This window comes from Phoca vitulina, unplaced genomic scaffold (genome assembly GCF_004348235.1).
Source record: "Phoca vitulina isolate PV1807 unplaced genomic scaffold, GSC_HSeal_1.0 scaffold13, whole genome shotgun sequence".
NCBI lineage: Eukaryota > Metazoa > Chordata > Mammalia > Carnivora > Phocidae > Phoca > Phoca vitulina.
The window spans coordinates 43,222,626-43,243,881 of record NW_022589716.1 but is presented as its reverse complement, the minus strand read 5'-3'; the positions used below and the strand labels follow the sequence as shown (position 1 = coordinate 43,243,881).

The following is a 21,256-nucleotide window of genomic DNA, read 5'->3' as shown; positions in this document are numbered from 1 at the left end:
TCTTCTCAGCCAGAATATCTGGGGGTCAGGTCCAGGGATATGCATTTTTTTTTTAAAGATTTTATTTATTTGACAGAGAGATAGCGAGAGCAGGAACACAAGCGGGGGGAGTGGGAGAGGGAAAAGCAGGCTTCCCACCGAGCAGGGAGCCCGATGTGGGACTCGATCCCAGGACCCTGGGATCATGATCTGAGCTGAAGGCAGACGCTTAACGACTGAGCCACCCAGGCGCCCCAGGGATATGCATTTTTAACAAGCACCCCAGGTAAATATTTTGCTCACAAAAGTTTGAAAACCACTTATCCACAAGAATATGTGAGCTCTAACTACATGCCGGGTTCTGCCAGAGTGTGATTCGGTTGGACGCTGATCCAGTATTTACCAGTTTTCTGCCAAAGACGACCAACTTTATCCCACATCCCAGCTCTGTTCAAGTGGCTACCTTGATTACTTGTGTCCCGTATTTTCTGCTCCACTAAGATGTGGCTAGAGCTTTGTGTTGAGAAGGATTCTGAGGCTGAGTCCTAGCCCAGGGGGAAAGAGTTTGGTGATCAGTTAGTGATGTGTTCCACCAGCAGAGGTGGGGGTGATGGTGGTATGCATGCTGAGTACTTGCTCAGCTCTGCTGTGGCAGATACACAGAGCACCCTTTTAGCAAGTCATCCACAGGTAGAAGAAGGAGAGGGGAGTCACATCTATTAGACACCTACTCCATGTCAGTCTTGTGTTGGGGACTGGAGATACAGAGTTAAAACATGAATCCCAGCATGAGGAGATCACAGCTCAGGGAGGAGTAAACATGTGGACATGATAAGCATCATGAGGGAGAGAGAAAATGCCACATGGTTCAGAGAAGGGAGCCATCCCTCCCAGCTGGGGCTGTGAGGAGAGATGATGGAGGTGCCCCCACAGGGAGGACACATGCCTCAAAAGCAGAGAGAGGAAAGATGTGCCAGGAAGAGTAGCTGACCTGGGCAGAGGCATGGAGGTGGAGAAGCGTAGGTCACATCCGAGTTCAGAGAGCCACCCAGCATGGCCGGAAGATGGCATCAGGGTAGGTGAGGTAGGGCAAGAGTCTGAAGAGATGGTGTGCTGAGTGTGGAGGCTAAAGCCAGCTGGGTATGAAAATCAGTACATCAGACATGTTATCATCAGGTTGTCTGTCCTCCTGCTCTGGGGTCCATGAGCTCCTTGCTCTTTGTTGTTTTAGCATCGTGTACATGCAGTAAGATTTCCTTCAGCGTAGCCAAAGACAGAGGTGCTTTGGCGTCCCATACCCCGTCATGACATAGCATCAGATGGGCTGGCTTCTCTGCACCTCACTTTAACCAGGGATGCCTCTGTTTCCAAAAAGGAAAACTAGGTCAGGAAGGGCCATGTCTTCCCTCCTGTGGGTGAGCTCATGTGTGGCACCACCTTACAGGAGCCCCTGGCTGTGTTGTTATTAGATGTTATTAGAACCATCAGACAGGGACTTGTCTGATGATGTGACCATCATCACAACGGAGTGTGATGTATTACACCTTTAACACATTTATACCCACAAGCTCTAGCTCTCTCTCCAGCTACCTCTCCATGTCACTCATTCATTCTAGCAATGCTGGCACCCCAACCCCTACACACCCCCTGAGGTCATATGCCCTGGTAGGTCATATGCAGGGACAGTCACACAGAACCCCAACCCCCTCCCCCAGCTTTCTCCAAGTGTGGGGCTGGATGCTGTGCCTGGCACAGGCCGGTTCTGGATTATCAGCCCCTACTGCATGCCTGCTGGGATCGGGACTGGACTCTGCCTGGGCCATGGACAGGCAGGTCCAGATAAACCCAATGCCAGGGCAGATCTCAGTGGCTTGAGTGGCTAAAGGGCAAGGCTGGGGCTCTGCCTCTCCTTCCCCATGGCCACTACACACCTCAGGCCTCATCACCTCCCAACCCTACCATTCCATTCAGAGTGATCCTGTTAAAATGTGTCTGATGGTGCCATGCCCCCATTTTACAAAGCCTTCTATGTCTCCACGTTGTGTTCAGTAGAATCTGGGCAGTACTTATTGGTTGTGAGAACCAGGGAAAACTTCCTGGAGGTGGCAGCATTCACGTAGGTTTTATGCTCATATCAAACCATTGCCATAACTCCCCACAAAGGTAGCTAAGCTGGAGATATGATTTCTAGGAAGAGCCAGATCCCACCACCCTGAAATGGGACCCACATACCTACCTGACACCTGGTCTGAAATGCCACTAATAAACTCACTAGAATAAAGTACTGACAGCCAAGCCAAACTATAAATCCATTGAACAACCTGTTAATGGAAAACTGTTAGGTGATAGGAGAAGCTTTGGGAAGTCTGACTCTAAGAGCTGAGGCCCAGGTAGCCCCTCCTCTGCCGTGATCCTCACATTTTGATGGAGGACAAGGAATAAATGGGAGCAGTGTGGAAGACGGGATGGGAAAGTCTTAGAAGTGAGAGAAGTCATCCTCATTAGCTTTGCAGGAAAAGCTATGGCAGATGCCCGTGTGGCATCCTACTCACGGTGACCACAGCTGCCTCTGCTGAGCAGGGGATCGTGCCCGACGTTCTCCTCTAATCCTCAGGGGAACTGTTATCAGCCCAGTGTCACAAGCAAGGAGACTGAGGCCTGGAGAGACGAGTTGCTTCACCCAGGATCACTCAGCTCTCAGCGTGGGAGCTGGGTTTGAACGTGAGCCTTTCTTAGCCACCAGGCTGGACATGCCTGCACACATCACTCACAGGTTCAGACCTGCAACCTCACACACATTCTTGCATGAAAACACGTGCACATGCCCATGCACGCCGCACCTGCTCCTCTCTTGCGTGACACACATGAATGACCATAGGGACCATTTTTCTCTTTCCCACATTTGGGTCTGTCTTTTTCTTTCTTTACCCAGCCATGAGGAATGTCATGAAATGTAGGCATGGAGGTTTAGAGTTGCTCCCAGGTTTGTGAGCACTGGGAACTCCATCAGGGACTGGTCACAGGTTGGATCAGAGAGTGGATGCACCTTGCTTCTAACTGCAGTTACTCAGACCAAACCTCAGATTCCCTAGGAGAAAAATCCCACATCTGGTTGCAAGGTCAGGGTTTCGAGGCTTTTGATCAAATTAGCCATTGACTGTCCTCTTCCCCATAGCATGAAAGTAAGCTGTCTCCCTCCAGAACAGAGTGAGGGGACAGGTGTAAGTCTGGGCTCTCCGATTTTCACTGTCTTTTTTTTAATAGACTTTAAAAAAAAATTTTATTGAGGTACAATATATGTAACATAAAATTGACCATCTTAATCATTTTTAAGTGCACAGTTCATCAGCATTATGTACGTTGACATTGTTGTGTGACCGTCACCACCATCCACCTTTAGAACTTTTTCACTGTCCCCAACTGAAACTGTCCCCATTAAATGCTAAGCCCCTCCCCTCCCCGCCCCTGGCCACCACCATCCTTTCTGAACAGATTTTATTTTTTAGAACAGTCAGAGTTGCTCTAAAGTCCCTGTCTGATGGTTCTAATAACATTTGTGTCACCTCTCCGTCTGGTTTTGTTGAAAGCTTTATTTCCTGAAAATGAGTTGGGGTTCTTTCTTGCTTTTTGTGTTTCTCACAATGTTTGATTGAAGCTGGCATTATGTGTTGGAGGAATTATGGAGACTGAGGGAAACAGTATCTACCCCAGAAGTGGGAGCGCCTGGTTTTGATCATGCCGTTCATGTAAGGGGTGTAAGGGGTGGGGGTTGGGTCAGTCCAGTCAGTAGTTGAGTTGGGTTTGGGTTTTGTTATTGTTATGTCACCCTCAGAGCCCCCCAGACTTCACACTCGTCCAGAAGGGGGCTGCTATTACCTAGTACTGTTTGTGGGGCCTGAGATGCCAGAGAGTTTTTCTCATTTTCCTTCTCCCCCTTCTGCCGCAGCTTTTAGCAATCCCTGCACCCCAGAAGGGGCCTGTCTCCATGCCCTTGCCCCTTCTCAGAGGTAGACTGCTCTTTCCTGTTACGCACTACTACGCTCCCAAGTCTCTGCTCTCCGGGACAAGCCTCAGTCTTCAGCAGGGCCTGCAAGCCAGGCTTTCTCTCTTTCCTGCCCCTCCTCTGCATGGTAGCCAAACACTGCCTTGTAGCTGTGGCAGGTCTTGGACAGGTTTCTGCTTTGTACGAGTGCACAATCCTGGGCCCAATGGGCTGCCTCCCCTCTCCTCAGGGAAGACAGCTTTTGCTTCTGCCCTTTCCCCAGGAGTAGTGAGTGGCACTTCGCCTGTCCTCTGGGAGGGGATTTCTTGGCCTCTCCCAGGGGTGAGGGGTTTGTACAAGAGAGGGGGCTGGGGAAGTTGGCAGGATTTTTTGCCGCCCCCCCCCAGTGGTAGCCTGCATGCCTTCACCACCAAGGGGGGTTCTTTCTGGCCCCCTGCCCTGCCTCTAGTCTTCCTTGTGAGCACCTGCTGGGAGCTGCTAGAAAAGAAGAGCTTGCAAGTGACTGCAGATGTGCCTCGAGTCTGGGGCTCTCTGTTATTCTAAACTGTCCCACCAGCCCACACCCGACCTTCCAGAATCCATTAACATTTCAGTTGCTTTCTTCTCATCCTCCTTTCTGTGGCCGCCCCTGCCTCCTGGGTGTTACAACAGTGCACGTGTCTCATGTCGCTGTGAAGGCGCCTGTCAGTCTCCCGGATTCGGGTCCGGTGGGGTTGCCTTGGGACTTCAGCTCTCTAGTAGATGGAAGAGGAGTCAGGGCTCTGTGGATTACCTTGTCCTCATTATTAGGCTAGGGGCACTGTTCTCTGTCACGAGTGGAAATGGAACAACTATTACACATTTCTGATGTGCAGGATTTTGTGTCCAAAACTATGGACGCGGTAAAAGCCTTTTCAAGACAATTTCCCTACACACAATTTTCACCTTGCTAATTGACTTTAGAACCTGACCCTGCATAAGGTTCAGGGGGCGCCCACCCCATGGGTGAGGCACTTGTTATTTCTAGCATAATGGGGTGCTGTACGGAGGGAAGGGAGGCGTGTCACTGCATATTATATGTAACCCAGTGAGAGCCAACAGGAGTTTCCAGGCACACTTCTTTTTCTTCAAGGAGCACAGATCTGTTTCTTCCCCAGGTGGAACATTTTCTCGATTACTCTCCCTCAGAGGCCCGACCCTGGGCTGTAAGCCCAGAGAGACAATCTGGTCTTGGTCATCTCTCTCCTCTGGGCTAGTGAAGTCTAGATGCACCAGACCTTATGGGGCACACAGATTTAGAGTAGGAGCCATGGCCTGGAGATGTATATGGGTATCGGATAGCACAGCAAGAGCAAGTGACTTTCCCCATGGCACGCAGAAGATGGCGATGTCAGATCCCAGGCCCAGGGGAACTAGCCTGAGTATAGGCAGCCCACATGTCTGGCATCCAGCAGACCCAAGCTCAGGTCCCAGTCTTGCCACTGACAGGAGGTCAGATTTTGGGCAAGGCCCTTCTGGGTTCTGTTTTCCTCCTCTGAAGTAGAAGCAATGCCCTTGAAGGGGTCCTGACCATTTCCCTCTCGCTCTGCTCCCACCCATAGGAAAACCTGCAGAAGTTGGTCCACATTGAGCACAGCGTTCGGGGCCAAGGGGATCTCCTCCAGCCAGGAAGGGTGAGTGCCACTGCCGCCATGGGCAGGGACAGAGGGCGGCCTGGTAGGCAGGCGGGTGAGGCTCTGATAAGACCCATTGTTCAGCTGGGCTGGTCCCAGACAGGCCTGGCTGCAGGTGCTGTTTACCCGCAGAGGGAGGGAGGGCAGGGCGCGGGCTCTGCTGGGCTCACAAGGCCCATGGGCTGCCTCCCCTGGGGTTTTCCACTTTCAGGACCTTTAAAGAAACAGTGCCATTTGGGTTCAGTGTCCCCTGTGGTTCTTTTCACCTCTGAGAAGAAGAGACGCCGATTATTTTTATTTTTAGTTTAGCCCAGCGTTGCTGGGAAATCAGGAAAACCATCTCTCAAGAGCCCCAACAAAGCATCTTAAAAATAACATTTTTCAAGAGACAAATTTACCCACTTTTAAGCTTCCAAATGGAAAACATAAAATTCAGCTCAAAAATAGTCAAAAATGTGTTTGTTACCTGCTATGGTCCATGAAGGACAAGAGACAAAGAAATGAGAGGTTGTGCTCAGGATAATTTACTCAAAATTAGCAGGGATCTCACTGGTCTGAGATTCTGTAAAATCACACAGTGTTTTGGTCCTGGGTCGTCAGGTTAGTAAATATTTATTAAACATCTATTTTATTTATTCTTAAGTAACTTTAAACATCTATTTTAAACATTCTCCAGAATTATGGAGCTTGTAGCAACTGTTCACAGGTCTTCAGCTGTTTTAGCAGACCTTCAGAGGCTCCGTTCTGAAGGTCTCCTCATGGCAGCAAACCAGGGGAAGAGTCCCTGTCTGGACCACTTGGAGACCAGAATAGTGTCTGGGGCTTGGAATAAGTCAAGGTGGGGTGCTCCTACGAAGCAGAGCCTCCTGTCTGTGTGGCAAACATGGGCATCTCCCTAAAGCTGGGAATTCACCCATGAATTCACTTTGAGAGGCATCGTAACTTAGGTTTCCCACTCAGGGCCTTTTCCCCACCCTTCCTTAGGATGGCAGCAGGCATCAGCCTAACCCCCCAGGTCTGCTTCTCTCCCCACAGGAGTTTCTGAAGGAGGGGACACTGATGAAAGTAACAGGGAAAAGCAGACGCCCCCGGCACCTGTTCCTGGTAAGTACCTGGCCCCCAGCCCAGCCCCAGGACTGTCAAATTCTGTGAAGTTTTCTAGGGTCATTATTCAAAGACAACTGGAAGGGAGGGGTGGGTGCTAGAACAGAGCCGAATATTTAGGATGAGGATCATTCTACAGAGCTGAGCTTTCCAGAGAGCTGAGAGCTTAACCCTTACCAACCACAACCCTTCCTGCATTATTTGAGGGATTTTGAATGGAATTTTGCCGAAATTGAATTACCTGTGTCCCCATCTGAAACATCCTAACCCTGGGAATTTCTTATCCTGGAAATAACTGTTTGACTGCCTTATCTAACGCATGAGAAGACTGAGATCCAGAAGGGGAGTTTCCTTGGCTCCATCTCCCAGCAGGCTGGAGGCAGAGGCTCAGGAGGGAACCAGGGTTGTGACCCCAGTGTAGCATTTTCTCCACTGTGCACAAGACAGAGTACAATGTAACATTTCTGATGCTTTACAGCCACATTCTGGAGCACCAGGGAATGGCCAGGCCTGTCACTTGATAACATCAACCTCTGTGGCTGTTGAGCTACAAGCGGCAATTTGCCCCAGTCCTACAACTCCAAGTTGTTTTGCCTTTTAAGTTCTCCTACCTGCTGTGTATAATTTTCTCTCTGTTCTTCACTATTTTAGCTTTCTTTTTTTTTATTACTCTCAGTCATGGCTGCCCCAACAGCCTCCTTACACTTTGTTAAGAGCTGTGTGCAAAGTAACAGTAAACAGGCTCCAAGTGTCTAAGAACCTGTTTCAGACATTTAGTGAGCACCTCTGGTGTGCTGGGCACTGGAAACAAAGAGATAACAGCCTCATGCTGTACCCTCAACCTTCAGTGTCAAATGTAAATATCGAGTTATGAGAATGGTGTGTAATCTCAGGGCCACGGGAGCAAAAAAGAAGAGCAAAGAGAGTCTGGGGGAAGCTGTCCTTTGTTCCATGTTAGTCTAAAAATTCGAAAACTCCTTCTATTGAGAAGAAATCATACCCTTGAATTTAGGGATATCTATGTGGTCATGAGCCGGAGTGAGCAGGTTAGATCCTAACCCAACACTTAGCCCCTATGTAACCCTTAGACAAGTCACAGACATGTCTGAGCCTCCGGTTTCCCAGGAGGAAAGTAGGAATACTGGGCGGTTTGGGGAATTAAATGAGGCACATAGAAGCCGCTTATTTGGTAAGTGTCCTCCCTTCCCTCTGACAATTGCCGTAGGGGACACAGGTCCTCCCTCTGCGCCCGCACAGCCCTGGGGAGAGTTGGAGCCCATGACCGTGTCCTCTGAGAATGAAAAATGAAGGTCCGGGATGGTGAAAAAGGAGCATGAGCTTTGGAATCAAACTGGATTCACATCCCAGTTCTGACACTTACTGGCTCTGAGGCCCATGGCACATCTGTCATTGCCCTTCTCTTTACAGTGGGGTAATAGTCCCTCCTGCCAGTGGGGGAAGGGAGTGAAGCCCCAGCTGGAACAGAGGGAGCTCCGTGCTGGTCCCCTAGCCATTCCCCATCTGGCCACCTCCTCTGGCCAGGCCCTGCTCGTGCCTGTGCCTCTCACAGGGACCCAGACAGCCAGGGAACACACAGCGTCTGTCCTTCTTTCCCTCCTCCCCTCCCTCACATGCCCTCCAGCATCTGACTGGCCCTTCATCATAGCTTCTCCCTCAGGCATCTCGATGCTAGGCCTGGGTCTCTCTTATTCCCTTGTTATTATTAGGCCATAGCTCCCCGCAGGCTGAACCTGGGTCCCGTTCTTTGCTCTGTCTTAGCACAGGACCTTCATAAATTTCCCCTGGAGAAAGAGGTGGGAGGAAGATAGGTTCTTGAGCCAGGAAGACCCATGATGAACACACTTAAGACTTTTTCTTCCCCATAAGGTGCCAGTTTCATAAAATAATTGTAACTGTAGAACAAAGTCAGGGCATCTGCCCACCTGCACAGGGGTTTTGGTAATGCTACAGAGAGGTTCCCACCATGGCTCCAGGTGGTAGGTGGGGCTCCGCACTGGAGGCTTATTATTGTGAGAGATTCCCCTTCACTCCTCCACGAAGAATTCCTCTATCTTCCTCCAAATCAGGCTGTAAAACACCCGCTTTGAAGAGGAAAGGAGAACTCTGGGCAGTGGGAGGCAGCCTGGTCCTGACCACTCATAAAACCCCAGGGTGCTAATGGCAGTTGCCATGGCAGCAGGTGCTTGAGGGGCAGCCACACAAAGGCTGGGGCTGCTCTGATGAGTGACATGAGCCAGTTCCCCAGGGTGGGCAGGCTTATGAGCCAGGCTCTGTGCCCAGGTTTGGTCACTGTCCCCAGATGGGGCCAGGACTCACCGTGTGACCACCTCCAACACACCACACCTGAACACACTGGAGGCGCATTCATTTACATATGACCCTGCCTCTGCCACTTACAAGCTTTGTAACCTTGGGCAGGTTGTCAGGGCTCTCTGTGCCTCAGTTTCTCCCTCCATGAAATGAGGATGATAATGGTAGAGCCTGCCTGATGGGATTGTTGGGGGCTGAACTGAAATCAGGGTGCTGAGCTCAGCCCCTGGCACAGAGTGAGTCTTGTCATTATTAGAAGGGCAGAGCTGGAAGGGGCTTTGAAGGTTCCTCTGACCTGTGGGTCAGTCTGCCACCTGTTTTTGTTAATAAAGGTCTATTGGAACACAGTTCATGGATGGTCTGTGAATGCTTTTAGACTACAGTGGCTGAGTTGAATCGTTGTGACAGAGACTCTATGACCCGCAAAGACTTGAATATTTACTATCTAGCCCTTTATTAAAAAGTTTGCTGGCCCCTGGTCTCCTCCAACTCTGATTAGAGACAGTGAGGTCCAGAGAGAGGAAGGGTTTGCCTGAGCTCACCAGCAGCTCTGGGTCCAGGCAAGGTCTCCCACACTGCTCTGGCTGTGATGCTGGGATCCTAAGAGCTGGTGGCAAGAAGCCTCGTCTATTCTGTTCCCTCAGCAGACTCTCTATGGGGGCAGGAAATGCTAATCCTGAGTTCTTGCTCTGTTTTAGCCCCTTAGATGCCTAGTCCTGTTCAGTCTTCACAACACCCCTAGCTTACGCTGGCTCCCACGTTGGGTGGGCTCACTGGGGGCCATTCTTTCTCAGTGTCCATAATGAGGTAGGGGTGGCAATGCCCCCCTGCTTTGCAGGGAGGAAGCTGAGGCTCAGAGAGGGAGCCAACTTGTCCACCCACAGTTGCACGCTACAGAGCAGGGTGAGGATTGACATCGTCTTTTCAGACTATAAACCTTTTAGCCAAACAGAAACACGCTCCCCTACAGAGGTGAGGTGACTTTCACTTTCTTCCCATTTGCCCCAGATGGGGGCAAGGACCTTCAGTTGTTCATTCAACAAATATGGAGGACCTGCTGTGGTCACTGGAGATACACCAGTGACCAGGACCCATCAGCTCGCTATCAAGGAGCTTCCTCTCCCCCCTCCTCTCTCCCTTCCTTAACTATACTTTAGGACAGTTTCATTTGTAGAGTAAAATATATCAATCTTAAGTGTGCGTACCTGCATATTGACTAATATGTGTCATTGTGTAACCACCACCTGGGTCAAGATATAGAATATTTCTAGACCATCCCCCCCGAAAGTTCCCCTGGGCCCCTTAGCACTCACTTTCCCTCTCCCCTGCCCCAAGCAGCCACGGGCCTAATTTCCGTCACTACAGATTAGTTTTGCCCATATAAATGTTATGAAGCAGTGTGTACCCCTCTGTGCCTGACTTCTTTCACTTAGCATGTTTTTGAGATTTGTCCATGCTATTATGTGGACCATCAGTTCCTTTTGGTTGCTATGTAGTTCTCCACAGTATGGATGTACTGTAGTTCATTTATCCATTCACCTGTTGATTAGACATTTGGGGTGGTTCCACTGTTTGGCTGTTATGAATAAAGCCTCTATGAACATTCCTGTACTTGACCTTTTGTGGACATCTGCATTTATTCCTCTTAACTATCGACCTCGGAGTGGAATTTAAAGGAAGGGACTCATGTGTTTGCTCAGAGTGGTTTTGCTCTCCTGTGAGGGTCACTGGGGAATGCAAGATGCCCGTGCTCTCCAGAGCTCAGTGATCCTCCGGGACAGACACCCTACAGCCTTCACGTCTGATGGGGTTTCCTTCTCCCCAGATGAGCGATGTGCTCTTGTATACGTATCCCCAGAAGGACGGGAAATACCGGCTGAAGAACACATTGTCAGTGGCCAGCATGAAGGTAAATGCCTGGTGCCAGGCACCCTGGGGTGGGTGGGCCGAGGGAGACCTCAGGGGAGGAAAGACGGCATCCCCACTTCTAGGAGCACATAGACCAGCAGGAAGAGGCAGCCCTGAGGAAACAGCGTTACACTGTGGGTTATAGCAGGATTGTACTGGAGGTAGTCCAGGGAGTGTGGAGAGAGAGAAGGAGGACTTCCCAAAGGAAGGCAGCGGAATTCTTTAGGGTACATAATATTTGGACAGATGGGAAAGGGGAAAGGGAAGGGCATCCTAAAAAGAGGAAAACACATAAGGACACATTTGGAGGGAGGAAATAAGTGGGTGTTCAGTAAAGGTTTTTAAATTGTGGTAAAATATACATAACATAAATTTACCATTTTAACCATTTTTAAGTATACAGTTCAGCGACATTAAGTATATTCACACTACTGTGCTACCATCACCACCATTCATTTCTAGAACTTTTGTATCATCCCCAGATGAAACTCTAGCCCCATTCCTAACTCCCCATTCCTCCAGCCCCCAACCCCTGGCATCCACTATCCTACTTTTTGTCTCTAGGAATTTGCTCTAGATAATTCATGTAAATAGAATCATACAGTATTTGTCTTTTTGTGACTGGCCTATTTCAGTTAGCAGGATGTCCTCAAGGTGCATCCATGTGCAACTTGTGTCAGAATGTCCTTCCGTTTTATGGCTTAATGATATTCCATTGTACATATAGACCACATTTTTTTTTCCATTTGTTCATGGATGGACACGAGTTCCTTTCACCTCTTGGCTACAATGAATAATGCTGCTATGAACAAAGTATGCAGATACCTGCACAGAGCCTGCTTCTAGCCCTTTAGGGCACATACCCACCTTCCTAGGGGTGGACAGGTGCCCACAGACCAGAGTTGGAGCCACTGTGTCAGGACCAGAGGAGGCGGGTCTGTGCTTGCCCCTCCCTGCCCCCACCCTGACAGTCTGCTCTTGGTTTTCTAGGTCAGTCGTCCTGTGATGGAGAAAGTGCCCTATGCTCTAAAGATCGAGACTTCCCAGTCCTGCCTGACTCTATCTGCGAGGTATGGGGAGGTGGGTAGAGGGAGGGTCTGAGGGATAAAGGGGCAGGATTTTGCAGGTGTTAAAGGTTGGAATAATAACCTGGATGTGTCACTTCTATTTTGGTATTATTTTGGGTTAAGGGACTTATTTTCTAGAGCCTGTCATTTAAATATAACAACAATATCTCGTGCTTGTAAAAGTCTACGAATTATTGGGTCTTTACAGCAATGCAAGAGGTTAAGGCGAGTAAAAAATGCATTGTGCACTTTAGTTCATAAAGTGGTCTGCTTTTAGGCTTTCATATCCGGAGAGTGAATGAGTGAGCATTCGTCATTTGCCTTTCCCTGGTTCAGGGGTGTGGCCTCTCTATCAGAAGTGTGTGTTTTCCCCAGGCCTTCGGCTACCCAGGGATCCCGCCTCGCTTACTCTAGGCAGCAAAAGAGCTTCCCCCTCTCCCTCTTTCAGGGCCAGGCCAGCTCGAGCTCCCTGGGCTCAGAAACCAGGGAGATGTGGCCCCTGTGGGGGCTGGGACAGGGTCCCCAAGACATGGGTGTCTGCCTCCGCTCTCAGCTGGTACATGACCTGGGGGTGGCAGCAGTGCCCTTTGGGTGGGGTGGTGGTTCCTGGGCCGGCACAGGATGCGCACACACTGACACATTCTCACGCAGTTGCATTTACTCCTTCAGCATTTATTAGCCACTGCTCAGTGCCAGGTCCTGTGCTGAGGACACAAGAGTGAAACCTTGCTGTGCTCGGGGGAAGCCTACATTAAGGGCGGGAGAGTTCCCTATCGGTCATGATACAGAGCATAACTGCTGTAGGAGTTGAAAGTGTTGATGACAAGAGTAACATACAATAGGCGCCTCCTCTGACCCCATCCCCACCCTTGGCTGGGGGGCTTGAGACTTCTCCCATGCATGGGGAGTTGAGGCCTAGAGAGGAGTCACATGGCCATGTGAGGAGGAACTGGGGCTCAAATGCAGGACTGTGTGACCCAGAGCTCTTATCCACTACTGTCTACTGCCGAGTGGGTAGAAGAAACCTTGAAAATTCCAAGGAGTGACCACCCATCTGGGGAAGTGAGGGAAGGCTTCGTGGAGGAGGTGATGCCTAGATGGGGTTCCATGGCATCTTTTCAATCCTCATCTCTAGGTAAAGTCAGGGGCCTGAGACGGCCCGGGGTATGGTTTCTATATGTCCAGCTGTGAGGTGGGGATGGTGACAGGCCACACTCAGCCCTTCAGATGAGGCTGCCCATCTCTGCTAGGCAGGAGCACTGCCCTTTGGCCAGTGGCCTCGAGGAGCCACTGTCACTGACAGGCCGGTCACCTTCCTGCACACCCAGATACTCATGCTGAAGCTTCCAGGAGACAGGCGGACCCATACATTTCCCTTCAGGGACATGGCATCTGGTTGTCCATTCCCCCCTACCCCCACCTCCCTCCCAGGCCAACCTGGTCCCTTCTCCGGGCTTTCCTGGGGCAGGCCACACTCTTACTCAGGGTGGGAGCGACACCTAGTGGGCCCTGGGAGAATTTTCACCCCGCTATCTCTTGGAACCGCACTCACCACTTAGAAAACCCTGCAGGGCACGGTGCAGAATGGGGATTTGGGAAGCCAACTTGTTGGGTGAGGGAGTGTCTGGGAAACTATGTGGGAAAATGAGGAGGAAGATGGGGCGGCAACAGGGACGTTGAACTTTCCCATCTTCGCCTGCCCCTCCCCTCCCCGTGTACACAGCCCTCTGCACCCCGCCCCCCCCCCCCCCCCCCGTGTCCCCCGCCCCCCCCCCCCCCCCCCCCCCCCCCGCCCCGTCCCTCCTAAGGGTGGGGCCCTCTGCACCTCCCTAATGCCCTTTGCTTCTGCACAGTGCTTTGCCATTAACAAACCCACACGTCATTTCCTCCCCACAGCAGCTCTGGTAGCTAGAGGGATAGCGTTGAGAGTCCCGTGTTGCAGGGAAAGAAGCAGGCCCAGAGGACGGCTTTCTTGCCCTGGCTGCCCTGCTAGTAGATGGAGGCGCCGAGGTACAATGCTAGGCTGGTCTGGCGGCCGGCCGGTGCTTGGTGGGATCTCAGACACCGAGAGGCCCCGCCAGGGGAAAGGTGGGGGGACTTGATCTACACTGAGAAGCAGAGGCCGAGCCGCTGTGCATGCTGCATGCCTTGCTCACGCCACGTTGCGCCCGCAGCTCCTGCGCAGAGCGGGACGAGTGGCACAGCTGTCTGAGCAGAGCCCTCCCTGAGGATTACAAGGCCCAGGCCCTGGCTGCCTTTCACCACAGTGTGGAGGTGAGTGGGGCCCTGACACCCACCCGACAGTGGCCTCACAGCCCTGGGTTTCCCTGGGCACCCACACATCCAGAAGGACTCTCAGCTCCTTCCATCGGGCTCCTCCTCCCAGCCCTCCCACCAGCTCCCCCATGGCCAGGCCCAAGTACAGCACCTCCAGTTGGCTCTGTTTCTGACCCGAGGTTAGCATCCTAGAGGATGCCATGGGGTGGAGGGGGTTGTAGAATTAGAATCCATCCCACACCCTGTACAGGAAAGAGGGCACCCATCTAGCCATCTCCTGACCACACCGCTCACCCCATTCCATTGCTCCAGATACGGGAGAGGCTGGGGGTCAGCCTGGGGGAGAGGCCCCCCACTCTGGTGCCCGTCACACATGTTATGATGTGCATGAACTGTGGCTGCGACTTCTCCCTCACCCTGAGGCGTCACCACTGCCACGCCTGTGGCAAGGTGAGTCACCTCATCTGGGTGAGTGTGAACTTAGGGTCGTGTGGGGTGGGCACTCGGGCATCCAGCAGTTACTGTTGGGCTCAGGGCAGGGTGTTTTCACATTAACCTTATGAGGCCCCATTTTACTGATAGCCTCAAACCAGGGCTCCAAATCCCATTCCGTTCCACCACTGCATTCCCAAAAGAAAATCATAGCGCACGTGGTTATTGTCTTTGGAGAAAAAGTATCATGTCCTGGTTAAGGGCTCATCAGAAAAACTGATAGACACTTGCACAGAAACTCTGTGTCTCCACGATGGAAAAGCAGGGGGACCTGGCACAGTCCTGTGCTCAGAACAGTACCTGGAGAGGTGGGGGGTGAGTCAGCAGAGGGGAGAAGATGCTGGTCCTCTGCACGTGCACATGCACATGCACGTGCAGAGGGTGAGAACCGTTCCGACGTACGTCCCCAACCCGGCTTGCAGATTGTGTGCCGGAACTGTTCCAGAAACAAGTACCCTCTGAAGTACCTCAAGGACCGGATGGCCAAGGTCTGTGACGGCTGCTATGGGGAGCTGAAGAAGAGGGGCGGGGATGTCCCAGGCCTGATGAGAGGTAACCTGGGCACCACTGTTCTTCCGGGTGGCTTCTCGCTGGCCCCTGGTTGTGCCTGAAACCACATTCCTGTGGAGGTTCAGAACAAAAGCAGCCCTGAAGGAGGAAATAAGGGTTTAAACTCATACCTGGGGCACCATTTCCCAAAATGTTGGCTCCATGGGAAATGGATAGGCACTCCCAGGAGGGTCTGTGGGCAGCTAAGCTTGGGAAACGCTGGGTCAGTGCCTCTCTGTGAGGGGGATGGCAGGTGTGGTGCTTCAGGTATACTTTGCCATGGTGACCCTCTTTTTGAAAATGTTCTGTAGGCTTGTGTTCTATGGGACCTTTCCAGGATAAGGATTTTAAGACAGATAACAGAGGAGTTGTGGATCAGGGAAGGGCTGAGGGCTCCTTGAGTGATAGAGGATCCTGAGGAAGCCAAGCTGGCCCCTGAGAGACTGTGCTCAGGGTACAAGCTTTGCCCAAGCAGGGTTGGGCCAGAGGGACAGCAAGTGTATACTGGGCCCAAAACCAAAGATTTCTCCTCTGTGGGGCCACCTGAGGCCATCACAGAGGACAGCCCAGGTGAAGAAGGGATAGCCAGCACCCAGGAAAAGCCTTCCTTCTTGGCCCCCGTGGCCTTCATGTCATCAGAGGGAGTGTGCCTGTCTTTCTGGTCACACCTAATCCCCCTCATGAGGCTGATTCCCATCTCAGGAGGGACCCAGAGCTCTAATTTTATAGGAATTGGCATTCCAAAGCAAGAAGCATGCCTGTCCATGTGGACACTCACCTCCCATCCCCTGTGGCTTGTCTTGGTTACAGAGCGGCCCGTGAGCATGAGCTTCCCCCTGTCCTCCCCCCGCTTCTCGAGCAGTGCCTTCTCATCTGTCTTCCACGGCATCAACCCCTCGACCTTCAAGAAACAGAAGAAGGTCCCTTCGGCCCTGACCGAGGTAAGGCAGGTGGACTGCCTATGTGGGAGGCAAGGGATTTAGAAGGTTCATGGTCCTCCTCGGTGGACAGGGTATGACCTCCCCCAGCCTGGCTGAGCTCTTCAGGACAAAGAGAATTCCCAATGGGAGACACTCTTGTGACAAGGACTGACTCACCACTAACAAGGGCCTGTCTCCTGGGCATGACTGAGAACATGCCTGCTTGGTGGCAGAAGGCGGGACCCGAAATGTAGATGGTGCTAGAAGTCTTTCCCATCCCTCTCTCCCCTCCAAGTCTTTCTTTTTTTCTCCTTACTTTCTTTCCTGTCCCATGGCCTAGACCTGGTCCCCATGGGTAGTGCACAGATCACTGGGGTTCTTCTGACTAAAACAGCCACAGTCCCGGCTTAGCCCTCCCTAGCAGGCCCTCGGAGCTGTGCTGTCCACTTCAGCCTGCGGGTCCCAAAGGGCCTTGGGTGCTGAGCCTCCTGGAGGATGTGGGACTGTCTGCAGGAAGCCTCAGAATTGCTTAAATTCAAGTCTTTCCTACAAAGAGGGCCAGATTATATGTCTATATTCTGGTCACAACCACAAACAAATGTGTGCCCATGAATATACAAGCTGTCAAAAGAAGATCAGCTGTTTCCAAGTTTTTGCATTAATATTCATTATTGAGTAGTGGGTGGCAAGGGTTTCAAAAAGTGTTAGGGTATGGAAATTTTAAAGGGGTACAGTTCTACTCATTTACTTAATTCCTTTGCATATTAAAAATCTTGGGAATAACACATACATGGTAAAAAAAAAATTTTTTTCAAAACAGCACAAAAGAATACCTGATGAAACATGAGTTTCTCTCCCTCCCCGAACTCCTCCAGTCCCACCTACTCCCAGAGGTAACCACCATCAAGTTTCTTAGGGATCCTTACAGAAATTTTAATGCATATACATAATAAAGATGTACATCCATTGATCCTTTTTTTTTTTTTTTTTTTTTACTGAAAAGGTAAATTGTACTGAATCTTCTATACACTCTTCACACTTAATTTCTCTTAGCTATCATTCCACATTTGTTCACACATACAAATCTCATACTTTTTACGTTGTATGGTTGTAGCATCATTTATTTAACCTAGTCCCTTTCCACCAATTGAGAAAAGATCACCTTTTCACTCCTGCTGGGCAGAACCTGAGTGTTCCATGGGCACACAGTTTGAGAACCACTGCTCTTAGCCTTCTAGAGTCCAGCTGTCTCTGATGCTGGTGTCCTAGCTAGCCCTTTGGTAATTTTTGCTCAAAGTGACAACCTTTTTACTACCTAGCAAAGACTGCACTTAGTGGGATTTGCAGCAGCCCCAGGAGAAATGTGCCCCACCTGTCACCCGCTGCCCTGTCCCTTTTCCGCAGGAGCTCCACCTTAACAATAAGCCCTGCTCCCCATGACAAAGTCTGCGGAAATGCTGCCTCTCCGATCACGTGCCAGAAAGGGAGGTCAGAATCGGCTTCCCCCAACATACTCTGTCCACTCTGCCTTTCTCACTCTGCGAGCTGCCCTGGCAGGGCAAGTGCAGGGAGAGAAAGCCTGTGTCTGGTGCTGGGAGTCCTGGAACCTGTGGCGGACACAGGCTCCTTTCCTGGTACCTCTTAAAACAGTCCAGGCTGGGTGTGTGGGGGGCTCAGTCGTTAAGCGTCTGCCTTCGGCTCAGATCATGATCTTGGGGTCCTGGGATCGAGCCCCACGTCGGGCTCCCTGGTCAGTGGGAAGCATGCTTCTCCCTCTGCCTCTGCCCTTCCCCCGCTCATTCTCTCTCTCCCTCTCTCTCTCTCTCTCTCTCTCATGAATAAATAAAATCTTTAAAAAAAAAAAAAAAAATCTCAGGCTGGTGATGGCCTCCTTTCCCTGCATTGAAGTTCATTGACCTTCGGAGTATTTGCCAGGAGATCCAAGTTCTCTACCCTCTCTTCAACTAAGTAGAGATTTGACCTTCAGTAGATAACCTCCATTCCTCTAGGCGTCAGTTTCCCCATCTGCAAAATGGGAAAGTCAGATGAAATTATTTCCAGACCTGGCCTTCTTGCCCCAATAGTAAGATTAGTATTTTGAGCAGTTCTGTGGGCCAGGCACTATACCTGTCAGGTACCTCTCTTAGGTCATTGACTCCAGTTTTGCTCGTAGGGAATCTAAGACTTAGAAGAAGTAAATTGCCCACATTGCCCATCAAATAACTGGGAGAACCTGGGCTGGAACCCCAGACTGGTATTTCTCCAAACCTGTATTGTGTTCTGAACCCCCACATAAAGACTGTGCAACAGACAAATCCTACTTCTACTAATAACAACAGGAATTAAACCCCCCCCAATTAGGAAGATTACAAAACCTTTTAAGTAAACATTACAAAGAGGATCCATCCTTAAATATAAGAGATAAGCTTAAAAATCAGGGGCACCTAGGTAGCTCAGTCAGCTGAGCTTCTGACTCTTGGTTTTGGCTCAGGTCACGATCTCAGGATCGTGAGATTGAGCCCCATATTGAGCCCACATCAGGCTCTACATTCAGCATGGAGTCTGCTTGAGATTTTGTCTCTACCTCTGCCCCCCCACTTGTGTTCACGTGCTCTCTGTAAAATAAATAAAATATTTAAAAAATTTAAAAAGTGTAAGAATCAAGTTTATTTTTTTGAGCATGTATGTGTGGGTTTTTTTATTTTTTCAAGTTTTTATTTAAATTCCAGTTAGTTAACACACAGTGTTTATTAGTTTCAGGTGCACAATATAGTGATTCAACACTTCATACATCACCCGGTGCTCGTCACAAGTGGCCTCCTTAATCCCCATCATCTATTTCACCCATCCCCCACCCCTCTCCCCTCTGGCAACCATCAGTGTGTTCTCTATAGTTAAGAGTATGTTTCTTGGTTTTTTCTCTCTTGTTTTTCCCGTTCACTCATTTGTTTTGTTTCTTAAATTCCACATATGAGTGAAATCATATGGTATTTGTCTTTGTTTGACCGACTTATTTCACTTAGCATAATACTGTCTAGCTCCATCCATGTCATTGCAAATGACAAGATTTCATTCTTTTTCATGGCTGAGTAATATTCCACTGTATATATTTATTACATCTTCTTTATCCATTCATCAATTGGTGGACACCTGGGCTGCTTCCATATCTTGGCTATTGTCGGTAATGCTGCTATAAACATTGGGGTACATGTATCCCTGTGAATTAGTGTTTTAATATTCTTTGGGTAAATACCCAGTAGTGTGATTGCTAGATCTAGATGGTAGGTTAGTTATTTTAACTTTCTGGGGAACCTCCATATTATTTTCCACAGTGGCTGTACCAATTTGCATTCTCACCAACAGTGCAGAAGGGTTCTCCTTTCTCCACATCCTCACCAACACCTGTTGTTTCTTGTGTTGTTGATTTTAGCCATTCTGACAGGTGTCAAGTGGTTTTTCATTGTAGTGTTGATTTGCACTTCCCTGATGATAAGTGAGGATAAACATCTTTTCATGTATCTGTTGGCCATCTGGATGTCTTCTTTGGAGAAATAGCTGTTCAAGTTTTCTGCCCACTTTTTAATTGGATTATTTGTTTTTTGGGTGTTGAGTTTTATAAAGGCTTTATGTATTTTGTAAACTAACCCTTCATCAGATATGCCATTGGCAGTTATCTTCTCCCATTCCAAAGGTTGCCTTTTAGTTTTGTTGATTGTTTCCTTTGCTGTGCAGAAGCTTTTTATTTTGATGAAGTCCCAATAATTTATTTTTGCATTTGTTTCCCTTGCCTCAGGAGACATATTTAGAAAGAAGTTGCTGTAGCTGATGTCAAAGAAGTTACTCTCTGTGTTCTCCTCTGGGATTTTTATGGCTTCAGGTCTCACATTTAGGTCTTTAACCCATTATTGAATTTGTTTTTGTGTATGATGTAAGAAAGTGGTCTAGTTTCATTCTTCTGCATGTTGCTCTCCAGTTCTCTCAACACCATTTGTTGAAGAGACAGTCTTTTCCTCTTGGATATTCTTTCCTGCTTTGTCCAAGATTAGTTGACCGTATAGTTGTGGGTCCATTTCTGCATTTTCTATTCTGTTCCATCGATCTCTGTATCTGTTTTTGTGCCAATACCATACTGTTTTAATGAGTACAGCTTTGTGATATAACTTGAAGTCTGGAATTGTGATGCCTCCAGCTTTGCTTTTCCTTTTCAAGGTTGCTTTGGCTAAATAGGGACTTTTGTGGTTCCACACAAATTTTAGGATTGTTTTGTTCCAGCTCTGTGAAATATGCTAGTGGTATTTTGATAGGGACTGCATTAAATATGTAGGTTGCTTTAGGTAGTATAGATATTTTAACAATATTTGTTTTTCTAGTCCATGAGCATGGAATGTTTTTCCATCTCTTCGTGCCATCTTCAGTTTCTTTCATCAGGGTTTTATAGGTCCTCATAGTATTGGTCTTTCACCTCTGTGGTTAGGTTTATTCCTAGGTATCTTATTGTTTTTGGTGCAGTTGTAAATGGGATTGATTCCTTAATTTCTCCTGCTGCTTCATTATTGGTGTATAGAAATGCAACAGATTTCTGTACATTGATTTTGTATCCTGTGACTTTACTGAATTTGTTTATCAGTTCTAACAGTTCTTGGGGGTCTTTTGGGTTTTCTATATATAGTATCATGTCATCTGCAAAAAGCGAAAATTTTACTTCTTCCTTCCTTTGGATGCCTTTTTTTTAAGTAATCTCTACACCCAACATGGGGCTCAAACTCATGACCCCAAGATCAAAAGTCGCATGCTCCACCGACTAAGCCAGCCAGGCACCCTTCTTTCTTTTTGTTGTCTGATTGCTGTTGCTCGGACTTCCAGTGCTATATTGAATAAAAGTGGTGAGAGTGGACACCCCTGTCTTATTCCTGACTGTAGAGGAAAAGCTCTCAGTTTTTCTGCATTTAGGATAATATTAGCTGTGCATTTTTC

General features: G+C 49.3%; 1 protein-coding gene across 1 annotated transcript in view; it reads left to right on the top strand.

Annotated features, from left to right (window-relative positions):
• Positions 1-21,256, top strand: part of FGD5 (FYVE, RhoGEF and PH domain containing 5) — a 121,592-nt gene that overhangs the window by 91,321 nt on the left and 9,015 nt on the right. The window contains exons 11-18 of the mRNA XM_032411996.1: positions 5,563-5,634; positions 6,670-6,738; positions 10,895-10,978; positions 11,968-12,047; positions 14,219-14,318; positions 14,634-14,771; positions 15,236-15,365; positions 16,173-16,303. Coding sequence (XP_032267887.1) covers positions 5,563-5,634; positions 6,670-6,738; positions 10,895-10,978; positions 11,968-12,047; positions 14,219-14,318; positions 14,634-14,771; positions 15,236-15,365; positions 16,173-16,303 — 804 coding nt within the window. The remainder of the gene's footprint in view (positions 1-5,562; positions 5,635-6,669; positions 6,739-10,894; positions 10,979-11,967; positions 12,048-14,218; positions 14,319-14,633; positions 14,772-15,235; positions 15,366-16,172; positions 16,304-21,256) is intronic.